Source organism: Stylophora pistillata, chromosome 11 (assembly GCF_964205215.1).
Source record: "Stylophora pistillata chromosome 11, jaStyPist1.2, whole genome shotgun sequence".
NCBI classification, from domain to species: Eukaryota; Metazoa; Cnidaria; class Anthozoa; order Scleractinia; family Pocilloporidae; genus Stylophora; species Stylophora pistillata.
Window position 1 is genome coordinate 13,282,068 of NC_142529.1, and position 13,733 is coordinate 13,295,800.

A 13,733-nucleotide genomic window follows, 5' to 3' on the forward strand; every position below is an offset into this window, starting at 1 on the left:
ACCGGATAAATAGGGAACAGAAGCTCTGCAAACGCTCTTATTACAACAATAAAGTCAGCGTTTTGACCGAAAACAATCCTAAAATTTGGTGGTCCGAATGTAGGCGGTTATGTGGAATGAACAAAAACATCTATAAGTGTCGCAAATCAGCTCCTAGCAAGTAAACCAGCTATCTCAATCAACCTTAAGATCTTGCCTAATGAAATCAATACAGCTCTACTAGAACCTCAAGCTTCGTTTGACCCACTTTTACATAATTTCGAAACTGTGAGCACTGAAGGTTTAAAACACCCATTATTTCACTGGAAGCTACCTTCAAATGCCTTAGTACAGTCATCTCCTCCAAAGCTGGGGGCCCAGATAATATCCCAAACTGGGTGACCTCGTGACTTCGTGACTTCGCTCCCGCGCTCCCTCAGCCCGTACGTTGTATCATCAATTCCTCTATTAGTCAAGGGACTTTACCGGAAGATAGTTGAGGACTCGGCGAAAGACTTGAGACCTATTTCATTGAAACCAACGTTACCAAAATTGCCGAGCATTACGTCGTCCATGAACATGGGAAACCAGCAGTTCTAAAACGCCTGGGACCCGATCATTTTGGGTGTATTCCAGGATCGTCCACTGCGCACGCATTGATAAATCTGATGCACAATTGGGCGCAAGCAACAGACGGAACGGGGAACACCGAGCGGATCTTTGCGTTGGACTATAGAAAAGCCTTCAATCTGATAGACCACAGCCTCTTGCTATTGAAACTCTCGACTTACAACATCAACCCTTACATCATTAATTGGATAACAGCCTTTCTTAAAGATAGGAAACAAAGGGTCAAACCTGCGCATGATGGTCTCTCGGAGTGGGGATCGCTCCGAGCAGGAGTACCGCAGGGAACAAAATTGGGACCGTAGTTATTGTCGTTTATGATAAACGATTTGAAAGTACCATCAGCCAGTGATTGTATAAAATATGTAGATGACACGACAGTGTATGAAATCATAAGCGAGGGTGGTCCTAGCAATGCTCAGTCTATGATAAATGAAGTAGCTACCTGATCAACACTCAACTCGTTTCAACTCCATCCGAAAAAATGTAATGAGCTAAGAGTTTCCTTTGTGCGCTCCCCCACTTCCTACGATCTCATAGAAATCAATGGCTCTAAGGTTGGTACCGTTAGTGTCGTGAAATTACTGGGTGTGTATTTTCAATACAAACTCAAGTGGAACACTCACGTTACTGAGACGATTAAAAAGGCCGCTAAGCGCCTTTACTTTTTAACTCAGTTAAAGCGAGCTAAGGTACCACTACCAGAATTAGCAAATTTTTATGTTGCTTGTATTCAATCTGTCTTACTTTATGGATGTCAGGTCTACCATTATAGTCTCCCCAATTATTTGAGCTCAAGTTTAGAGTGTGTCCAAAAGAGAGCCTTGAAAATTATTTACGGGTATTATAATCATTATAGAGAAGTGCTTCAGATGGCAGGGCTGAAAACCCTAAGGGATCGGACAGAAGACCTTTGCTTAAAATTATTTAACAACATCGTCTCCAATCCTTTGGATTGTTTATACCGCTTACTGCCTTTCGATAACCGAGATCAACTTACGGAATTACGACGACGCAGACCATTTAGAGTTTCCTTTAAAAGAAATCGGTTCAGAGATATTTTCATTCCAGCAAGCGCAAGACATTTTAACTAACATTTATTATAATTGTATATGTAAATTAGTTCCCTTTTAGGTTTGATTTTATTGTATAGTTCTATTACATAATTTGTACACCTTTGCAATTTAGCTTCCAGCTGCCATTAAGGTATTTTTAATAAACGTCTATTTTATTCTATTCCCTATATTCTATTCCAGTCTGTTGCCAGTCAGGTAGCCAGTCCGTCACCAGTCGGTCAGCAAGTCCGTACACCACTCAGATAGCTAATTAGGCACCATTGAGTAAGTAAACCAATCTATCAGACAGTTACTTGCAACTCAGTAACCAGTACCTCTGTCAGTCAGTCAACTAGTCACTCAAACGGTCAGTCAGCCGCTCAGTTACCACTGAGTCAGCCAACCAGTTAGTCAACTAGTCAGTCAGCCAGACTGTCTTCAGTCGGCTACCAACTGAATCCTCAGTCGGTCAGCAAGACATTAAAGGGGTCAGTCACCAGGTCATGTACGAGTGAGTCACTCAACTGGTCAGTCAGTCATTCAGTCAGTCGGACAGTCTTCATGCCGCCAAAAGACTGGCTACGACGTAGTAAGTATTTGTTGCTGCGTAGAAATTGCTGAATGAATATGAAAACTCTTGAATGAATTGACATTGTTGAATGGATATAGAATTGTTGAATGGAAAAAGGATGGTTGAATGGATATAAAAGTGATCATGGAAATGAACCGATATGAAATTGGTGAATGGACTAGGGTTGCAGAATAAAAAAGGAGAAACTGTTGAGTAGAGTGATACTGAATGTGAATGAATTTTAATGTGCATGTATCTAGCGTCTTGAATGTGGATGGTTTGTGTTCATGAATGCTAACATAGAACATGAATGTGAATCCATATGTTAGTGAATGTGAATGTACACGACATTCCTGAATTTTACTTCATTTCGCCAACCATAGTCAACCAGACAGCCAGTCAGGTACTATGGAGTCAGTCGACCAGTCAGTCAACCAGTCTGTCAGCCAGACAGTCCCCGGCCAGTCACCAGTCGGCCGGCAAGGCAATCAAGCGGTCAGTCACAAGGTCAGGTACTAGTAAGTCAACCATTTGGTCAGTAACTCAGTCAGTCAACGGAAAGTTAGTCAGTTAGCCGGTCAAATACCAGTGAGTCAGTCAACCAGTCAGCGAGGCAGTCAGTCACTACTCATTTAGCCCCTCAGTCACCATTTGGTCAGTAAGGCAGTCAACAAGTCAGTCAGCTGGTCAGTCATCAATAAGTCAGACAGTCCTTTAGCCAGTTACTCACCAGTCGGTCGGCAAGCCAGATAACCAGTTGGATAACCAGTCAGGTATCAGTCGTTAACGATTCAGTAAGCCAGTCCGTCAAGCAGTCAGTCAGCCAATCAGTCACCACCCAGTTAGCTGGTCAGTCATCAGTCGGTCTGGAGGTCAGTTAACCAGTAAGATAGCTAGTTAGGAACCAGTCATTCAGTCAACCAATCAAACAGTTAGTTGCCAGTCGGTAGTTAGTAACTCTGGCAGTCCATCAACCAGTCAATCGACCCGTCAGTCAGGTGGTCAGGTACCAACGAGTCAGTCAACCAGCCACACAACCAATCAGTTAGCCAGTCAGTCACCAGTCGGTCAGCAAGGCTGTAAACCAGTCAAATAACCAATTAGGCACCAGTGAACCAGTCAATCCATCAGCCGGACCGTCACTTGTGATTCAGTAACCAGTGCCTCTGTCAGTCAGTCAATCAGTCGATGAGCCAGCCAGTCAGTCGGTCAGGTACAATTGAGTAAGTAAGCTAGTTAGCCACCAAACGGTCAGCAAGTCAGTCAACCATTCAGTCAATGAAGCAGTCAACCAGCTAGTCGCCCAGTCAGTCAACCATCAGTCAGACAATCAGTTACCAGTTAGTTAACCAGTCAATCAGCCGTAAGTCAGAAAGGCGTGAACAGGTCAGTCAGCTGGCCATGTACCGGTAAGTCAGTGAGTCACCAGTTAGTTAGGCTGTCAGTCAGTTACCCAATCATTCACCAGTTGATCAACACGTCAGTTAGCCAATCAGTCAAGCTGTCAGTCAAGCTGTCAGTCAGGCTGTCAGTCAACCATTCAGTCAGCCACTCAGTCAATTAAAAGAAACTTAGTCAGCTAGCCGGTCAAGTACTAGCGAGTCACTCAACCAGTCACTCAACTAGTCAGCTAGCCAGTGAGTCATCAGTCAGGTAGCCATTGCGTCAGCAAGGCAGTCAACTAATCAGTCAGCTGGTCAGTCATCAATTAGTCAAGGGGTCACTTCGCCAGTCAACCAGCAATCGGTCAGCAAGTCAGTTAACCAGTCAGACAGCCAGTTAAAGAACAGTGAGTCAGTCAACTATTAAGTCAGTCAGTCACCAGCCAGTCAGCCAGTCAGTCAGCCAGGCAGCTACCCAGTGAGTCATCAGTCGATCAACAAGTTAGTTAGCCATTAAGTGAAGCTGTAAGTCAACCATTCAATTGCTCAGTCAGTGAAAGGAGCTTTAGTCAGTTAGTCGGTCAAGTACCAGTGAGTCAGTCTACCAGATAGTTAGCCACTCAGTCACCATTCGGTCAGCAAGGCAGTCAACCAGTCAGTCAGCTGGTCAATCATCAATCAGCCAGATAGTTATTTAGCCAGTCAGTTGGCCAGGCAGCCAGCAAGTCACAGCCAGGCAGCCAAGCAGTCAGTGAACATGTCAGTCAGCCAGTCAATCACCATTGAGTCAACCATTGAGTCAACAGGTCAGTCAACCAACCAGTAAGGTAGGCGCTCAGTCTACTGGCCATCCACTTGGTGTTGATGATATTCACAGTCCAGAGGAGAGTTGGAATTCAGCGGAATCCTTGATTTCATTTTCATGACCTTCATGATTTCGGAGGTGACCTTGCTCTCCTCTCTCATATCCAGCGACAGATGCAAGAGAAGACCAACACAGCTGCAGAAAATTCAGTCCGTCTTAGTAACAGGGTCCTCATGAAATACACAGCAATCAGGACACCCCCTCAACACTTGTGGGTGATAAATTAAAAAATGTGAAAAGTTTCACCTACTTAGGTAGCATTGCTGACAAACAAGATAGGACAAATGCCGATGTAAAAGTGAGAATTGGCAGAGTGCGAACGGCCTTCCTCCAAATGAAGAACACTTGGACATGAAAATCAGGAACTTTCACACCAAAGTTAAACCTGAAGATTGCCTTGAAATCTGTAAGAAAACAGTAGACTTCACGATCAACTGAAACGCAATGGTTTTAGCAAAGTTTGGCGAATTAGAGAAAAATTTTGTCTGCTAAGGCTCAAATCAGGCTCAAAAACACGGTCTTGCAAAAAACAAGCCAAAACGCACGTTTTTCATCAGACTGCGTTGAAATCCGAGAAAAAAGCCAGTAAAATCCAGTTGAAACGCAGTCTTCAACAAACTTTGGCCAAAAAATAAAAAGCACTAAGTCTGCTGAAGCTCCAATTGACTCAAAAGCACAGTTTTGCAAAACGTATCCACAAACAGGCCAAAACGCACGCTTTTAAAAGTTTGAAATCTGTAAGAAAACACTAAAATCCAGGTGAAACGAATGAGAACAGTGCACTTTTCTCAGAAAAATGTGGCAAAAGAGTGAAAAGCGCTAAGGCTGCTTAAGCTCCAATCGGGCTGAAAAACACGGTTTTGCGAAATTGTCTACAATTAAGAAGAAAAGCCGTCAAACTAGTCCTAATTGTGAAATCAAATAAAGGAACAAACTAGGTAAATTGGTTCAGGTGGTTAAAGTTCTTGAATTAGCTGACATGGGTTAACTGCACAAAATGTTCTTACTGGACAAAACGCACAAAGTAGCCGAATTGCTCTGACCCAGCTACGTAAAATGATCTTATCAGTTCCAAGGACCCAACTGCCTTGAATGACCCAAGCAGTTCAAATGACCCAGATGGTTGCACTGACTCTATTGCCTTAAAAAAGCTAATCAGTTACACTGACCCAACTGCCTTAAATCAGCCAATCAGATCAAATCGCTAAATTGTCCCTAACTGCGACTAAATGGTCGACTGACAGGCTTATAGACAGGCTGACAGACAGGCTGACTAATTTGCTGACTAAGTGAGTAACGACTGACTGATTCACTCACTGGCTGACTGGTCGACTGACTTGATGACTAACTGGTCGCTGACTAACGACTGACTGGCTGGTTTACTGAAAAGCTGACAGACTTGCAGACTGACTTGCTCACGAAGTGGGTGGACTGACTGACTGATTGACTGACTGGCTGTCCAACTGACTTTTATCAGTTTATGATGACTCAGTCACCTGCTGCCTCAGGTGACTAAACAAGTCTGGATGACTAGATTGCCTAAAATGACCACTAAATCCAATGTTTCAACTGCCTGAAATGAACCCACGAGTGTAGATTCTGAGTCTCCTTTAATGACTGAGTCAGTTCCAGCGAAAATAGTGCCTTTTAAAAATAACTTTTTATTTAAAAATAAATTAACCAGCTCACTTGAGTGAATTGCCTTAAATGACCTAGCCAGACTAGATGACTAAATTAGCTGAAATAACCCAATGGGTTGCCGTGACCCAACTTGCTCAAATAAGCCAACCGGTTCAAATGGCTGAGTTACCTCGAGTGACCCTGTCAATTACATTGACTCAGCTAGCTCGAATGAGCTAATAATTTCGAGTGACCCAACTGCATTATTTACCCAACCAGCATAGATGACAAAATTGCCTGAAATTACCAAAATTACCAAACTAGTTCCAGTAACCCAACTGCCTATAATGACCCCAACCGCCTCAAATGACTGAATTGCCTCAAAGCACCCAAGCACTTCCAATGACCCAGCTGCCTCAAATGATCCAACCAGATGAAATGACTGTGTTGCCTCAAATAACGCAATCGGCTGTTTTGTACCATTTAGTTGAATAGACTTATAAGTTCTACGAACCTAGCTGTTCAATATGACCTAACCAGCTAGAATGACTGAATTGCCTGACTGGCTGACTAAGTTGCTGAGTGAGCGCCTGACTGACCGGTTGAGTGACAGACCAACTGACTTGCTAACTGAGTGCGTGACTGACTGGTTGACTGACTGACTTGCTGACTGAGTGCCTGACTGACCAGTTGAGTAACAGGCTAATTGAGTGGCTGACTGACTGGTTGACTGAGTGACTTACTGATTGGCTGACTGAGTCGCTGACTGAATCTTGACTGACATGTTGACTAGGTGGTTTACTGACTGACTGGAAGAGTAATTGAATGTTTGACTGATTTATTGGCCGACTGGCTGAATGACTGATTTGTTGACTAACTGGTGTCGGACTTGCTGACTGACTGGCTGACTGCTTGGTTGACTGACTAGTTAACTGACGACTGACTTGCTGACTGATTGGTTGACTGAACATGGAACTTGTTACACACGGTAAAGAGGTGACATAAACATTCGAGCGTTCTTCAGAGGAGGGGGGATTTCAATCAGATGGAGTGAATGAGCTGTAAACAAATTGATGATTTCTACCCTCCATCTAAGCTTGCTATCAGGTGTACTTAGTAGTGACTTGTTTGTTTCGAGTCTAAAATCTGCGTAGACAGCCAGCCTGTCAGTGAACCAGTCAAATAGCTAGTCGGCCACTCAGTCACCGATTCAGTCAGCCAATCAGTCAATCAACCAGTAAGTCGGCCTGTCAGTTACCATTCAGTCAGTCAACCAGTCCGAAATCCTGTCAGTCAGCAATTTCGTCAGCTAGTCAGTTAGCCAGTTAGTCAACCGAGACTTACGAGACCGAGAGTTACGTTTTGTAGCGATTGACTGTAACGTATACACATGAGAGTGACCATTTTGTAATCCAGCCACAACATTTGAAGTAATTATAATGAAACAACTTTTACTGCTTTTGTTTTATGTTTTGGATTGTTCCGCTATGAAAGAACAAACACCAGACGCAAATAACAAACAACTTTGATCGCAGACGTAAACATAGCCGCCATATTGAATCTGCAATATTCGAGCCCAGGGAATATCAACCTAGTCTGTAATAATTATTGTATCGAGATATCAAGTTAACTTTTTGAGAATTCACTTTAACTCTTAATTAATTATCTTGTATTTCTAAACCCATTGTAGCCCAGTCCCTTTAACTCTTTAATTAATTATCTTGTATTTCTAAACCATTGTAGCCCAGTCCCTATCCACGCATGTAATTTTATATATTTGTTAAATAATTGTAACCACATTGTAATTCAGATTTTCTGTGAAAATGTGAGAAATAAACTTATGTACTCTACTCTACTCTAACTCAACCTAGTCTGTAATAATTATTGTAGCATAAGGGATTCAACACAAGAAATTATCGAGATATCAAGTTAAGTTTGCGTATGACTTAGTATTATCAGTGCATGAGTAACCATTGTAACCTGACCTAGTCTGTAATAATTATGGATCGAGATATAAATCAATCAATCAATCATTTATTTTCACACGTTACGTCAAAGAGCTAAGAAAAAAACTCGTTCAAAATACGAACGTGTATAAATAAAATCTATAATAATTATAGCCATATAATATCAATCAATTTTAAAAACAACAGAAAGCCACATACTAAGGGCATGACTTGTAAAACTGTAGTATTCGTTCTAAAAGCAGTTAAAAGCTGCAATCGTGAACTGTAAGACACATTCTAAGAACTGCAATCGTGCAATCTACTTCTGAAGTCATTAGCATCACTTGATAGACGCACTTGAGAAGGCAAACTGTTCCATAATTTAGTTACTAAATAAGTAAAAGAATTCTTCTTAAATTTAAGATTAATTTTAGGTAATTCGAAATTCAAGCCCGCGCCTCAGCCTATACGGTGCATGCCTGTGTTTAAAAAGGCTTCCAATATAAGTGGGGCCCGTACCATTTAAGCATTTAAAGAAGTATTAACGCCTGGTGTACGCGCCTAAAAGATAAGGATGTCATGCTAGCCGTAGTGAGTAGTTAGAACATTAGAAAATTAGAAGGAAATGTATGGGAAAATACAGGTTCAAAGTCCACAAGTGAGAAAGGGATCCTCAATCACGCGAAATCAACCAAAGTTACGTGTTCAAAATCACGTGATGATATACTAGGGCACTAGAGTATCCACAGGATCCACTGTATCGACAGCTGAAATTAGAAAGAAATGTATGGAAAATGCCGATTTAGAGGATCCACACAAAAAAATTAATGAAAATCACGTTTTCTTTTCAAATAACACAAAGATATACTAGGCAATAGAGTACCTACAATCACGCAATGATATACTAGGACAATAGAGTATCCACAATCACGGAAACAACAGAGTATCCAAAATTCACAGTATCTGCAGTTGGAAATTAGAAGACAATGTATGGAAAAAATGTAAGAAGCATCCACATAAAACAAATAAATAAAGAATAGAAGAGAGGCCACAAAATAAAAATCCATGAAATAAGCATACACAAAATATAAATCCACAAATAACGATGGGTAAAATTAAAGTGTGGAATAAATGGAACAGAGTCCACAAAATAAAAGCTTTGAATAAACCCTAATTCACGTAGGAGTACGATAGTTTAAAGTAGGTTAGAGTTTGAGTTGGGGTTGGATGATATGCATCGAAGTAAGTAGAACAATGGAAATCCAAGATGGTGTCGAACAATGGAAACAATGAAATTCAAGATGGCGTCTAATAATTCCTTCGGGAGGGTTCAAGATGGCGATGAAATAGTATTCATGATGTATTGTAGGGTTTAGGAATAAATGGAATATTTTAGAGAAAAGAGAGAGAGATGTTTTTCGCAAATGAGAATCTATTTGAACCCTCAGATAACGAGAGAGAATCCACAAATTGTAATGGGATTGGATCCACGATTTAGAAGAAAGAAAAAAATGTGAGATAAATCGTCACAGTGCATTTTAGAAGGGACAAATAAAAACTGACGCAGCTGTGTTTTTCCGGAGGCACGTGCGAAGAGAAGAAGAAGAAGAGGAAGAAAGAAGAGGAAGAGGAGGAGAGAGGAAGAACGGGAAAATTTTAAAAACAAGGTAAAAACAACGAGGTGAAAACTCCATCTTTTATTAACCAAACGGTTCCACGCGAGACTTAAAATTGTGCGGCTATGTACACCCTATGTAGTTAAGTAAATTACTTGTCCCCTTAAAATGCACAATTCGTAGAAAATGAACAAAAGAACACATTAGCATTCTGTTCAATGTTCTATGAAGAGTCCGATGATGGTTTTAAGAGCATTAAACCTCGGTTCTTTCTCTATTTTTTTAGTATAAAACCGGATACATCCTTTATGCTTTAAAAGATGACTGAAAAATCCGAAAGGTTGTTGTGTTGCCTTAGAATACACTTGCATAATATCTTGTCATGTCATCGGGAAGGCTTGTAACAATAAATTTTTAAGATGTGCAATTCATAGAAAATCATTTCAAGTGATTACAATATAGACTTATATTTACAACGAGGGAAACGTCACGGTTCAAAGAATGTAATATTGACGATCAATCCATCATTGAAGTCTTGTCTCATGGACAGCTGTTTTTCTAAAGCCTCTATAACATCCTTCATTTTGTGGTATGAAAACCGTTTTGGCTGGAATTTACATACGTGGGAAACCTGACTATGTTCCCGAGATGCAACCGCCACCTCAACTGTAGATGTTTTATATGTTTTCTCTATCTTGATAATATCTTTCATTCCCATATAAAATGGATAGATCATTTCAATTGTTAAATGTCTCTTATCCAGTTGCTCGGGCTTCAACAGTTTAAAGATTACCGCGTACAAATTAGACTCGGCTATTCTACGGTATTCCACTTTAACTAACAGATCATTTATGGCTAATTCCAACCATGACTTGTCATAGCTTTAACAATCTTTCATCATTAACAACTTGTGATAAATGAAGCGTACTCAAGTGTAACAACAAGTCTTATAACACTCTCTCCACCCATCTATGAGGAATAAGAAAAGAAAAATTATCTAAAATAATCTTACTAGCTTGACTTTCATCATTTCCACACTTCATTTCATAGTGTCAGAGATAACGCAATCAAACACTCTCAAAGAGTATCGACAGAATCTGATGGCTATCAGAGCACGCATGATATAATGAGCAGAACCTGAAAGATTTCAAATCGCATGTAGAACAAGGAACGTTTCCTAGAAGATTAAAAGCTATTGGAATTCCTAAGATGAGAACAGTGGAGGGTCAGAACAAAGTAAAAGAGGCTTTTCGCGATTTGGAAACCGTGGTGTTATGTCAAGCGATACAAGAGATTGAAACTCAACTGGCGGAAGATCTGAAGAAATATCAGTCCATGAAAGACGAGAGAAAGCATATCAAGCATACATTACTACTACAGCGTAAACCTATGAAATCCACTCTGTTATCACAAATGAAACAGAAATTGGAGGAATTACAGAGGAAATACGCGCAACTCTATGCATAAGTAGAAATGCAGAATGTAAAAAAACAAGGAGTGAATAGTGGAGCTGCTGTATCATATGTAAAGTAATTTTAATAAAAAAAAAATAACCTTGAAATTTTCTGGTGTTACGAACCTGCATTTATTAGAGTGAGAAACGAGTCCAATCCTGTTCACTAGTAGTTCTGAAAGTGAGCGTTACTTTAAATTCCATATTCGACGCTTCTAATTCTGTGGACATCCAATTAAAACTTAACCAATCGAACATGGCCAGCATAGTTCTTGTAAGTCGGGGTGTTTGAGGGAAGAATGTAAATACTGGGATATTAGTGAGTCGTCCCAAACATTTGGTAGAAGGTAGAGTTGTAGGCTACACCGCTTCCAATGAGATCATGCATACGCCATTCATAGAGTATTCTTGTTTTAAAATGCATCGTTGAATGGTTAATAATAAGCCTTCAATCATAGACATGAGTAAATTTTAATTCCATTCCGTTTTTCGATGTTGACACACATTTATTTCAAATTGAATTTCCTCTATTTCTTCATCTAAGTGTATGATGTTTCTATCCACTCTTTTAGTAAACTTAACATCCATGATGGGATTAAAAAAATCATACCGATGCGGAGCGAATAAACGCTGTTCAAACCAAAAGAAAAATCACCGAAAATCTTTTAGGGATATTTGGCATTACATAATGAAAAGGAGGTGAATGCACACACCCGCTCGCGTTTTTAAAATAAACAGAGAACAAATTGAAAAAGCTTTTATTAAATATTATAGCGCTATTTATAGGCAAAACAAGCGAGCGAATCTCATTGATAAATCATATGCATCGCACGTTCATCAAATGCGATAAGAAGTTAAAAGCAAAGTCTATCACGTGACTATCCGAGTTGGTTTTCTATAATTCTAATGCATTCAAGTAATGTCCATAAGCGCGTGTATCGATTCCAAACTCCCCCAACAAAAATCGCTTATCGTCATAAGGTGAGAGCGTTGTTTTGGTAAGTTTCTCTCTGTAGACATTTCGTGTTTTTCAGTGCGGAATCCCATCATCGCATGCGTTTGAGATGTCTTAGTAAAAAGACGCTTTGGATAAAGTTCGTGTGTCAGTTCTTTCTCGATCACAGATTTCTTCACTCCCTTTGCAGTCTTCTTCTCTTTCGACTTTGCATCCCTTTCATACCATGTTTGCATAGCATACATTTTAGAGCGTAGACCTAAAAACTCCATCACAGGGCTGCCAGCATTCTCATCTTTAGATTTACCAATGACTTTTTTTTTTTTCGATACTGTACAGAAAATGATCTTTAGGGTAATCAGATGTGTCAAATAAGTGTTGATCCTCTTTCATGTCCTTATAAATATCTCCGGTATAGATGAAGTAAGTGAGGTTGTCTGTATCAGTGAACAGTAATTTCACACGGTCTACGCCATACTTGGGTAAGATGTAATCATAATGAAATTGATTCATTAACACCTTGGAGAGATCCAATACTGAAAAACCCGTATAGATTGGCTTCTTTAACACCACCTTAGTATTTTATTCTTAGTAATCTTTGCGGCTCATTTTAATAAAAAAGGTGCCTTAAGCACATTAAAGAACTGTTTTACCCTGATTGGGAATACAGCGACCCATACCAGGACGTCAACATACGTAACCAGAGACTTCAAATTCCAAAGGCACGTGGGAAATAACTCACGCGATATTACATAACGCAACAACCGGAAATGAAAATAACGAAACGGAATTAAAATGGTAGCCACACCGGCCCCTAAATGGGAATGAAAACAGTCACATTTACATGCAAAGAAACGGGACTACAAACCACAACTAATACATGAAAGTTCCATGTTTCAGACAACTGTTCTGTTCGCAAAGTCCTTAAAGGTTGTAAATAAACAAGTTTTAAACTTGACTGTTCAAAGTCACATACGCAAGTTCCACTTGGCTCCGTAAGCCATGTTAAACTTTCAAGTTTAACCTAAACTGTTCAGTCCATTTCGAGCAAACACAACTTGGTCACTGAGCGTGTCAGCACAGTCGTACTTTCTTCGCTCTGAGGCTCTCCCTTGCGCTGTCGTTTAGCGTGTCGCAACCGTGCAGCTCGTCCTCACTTTCACTGTGCGCACTAATCCGTCTCGACTAGGCATGACTTCTACGACTCGCCCAAGCGGCCATTTGCCTGTAGCGAAGGACTTATCTGCCAACAAGACTAAGTCACCGACCTCCAAGTTTCCTCTTAGCTTGTTCCACTTCTTTCTTTCTAACAAGTTTGGAAGGTATTCTCGTGTCCATCTGAGCCAGAACAAATTAGCTAAATACTGTGCTTGCCTCCAAGCGCGTCTACAGCTGAGGTCATCTTTATTAAATATTCCCGGTGGTAAGTCTGGACACGGGCGTAAATGTAACAAATGATTAGGGGTCAGTGGCTGCTCATCAAGGGCACTGTCACTATTCCGAGTAAGAGGCCTGGAATTTAAAATGTTCACCGCCTCTGCCATCACGGTTGCAAGTACTTCGTCAGAGACTAACTGCTCCTTTAGAATGGCCTTCAAGATCTCTCTCACGTAACGTATCATCCGCTCCCATGCACTTCTTTGCCGTTGACAGGTCATGCATCT

General features: G+C 40.6%; 1 protein-coding gene across 1 annotated transcript in view; it reads right to left on the bottom strand.

Moving 5' to 3' along the window:
* Positions 1 to 13,193: 13,193 nt before the first annotated feature.
* Positions 13,194 to 13,733, bottom strand: part of LOC148720148 (uncharacterized) — a 963-nt gene continuing 423 nt past the window's right edge. The window contains exon 1 of the mRNA XM_088737575.1: positions 13,194 to 13,733. This exon is cut by the window's right edge and continues 423 nt beyond it. Within this exon, the coding sequence (XP_088593701.1) occupies positions 13,194 to 13,733 (540 nt within the window).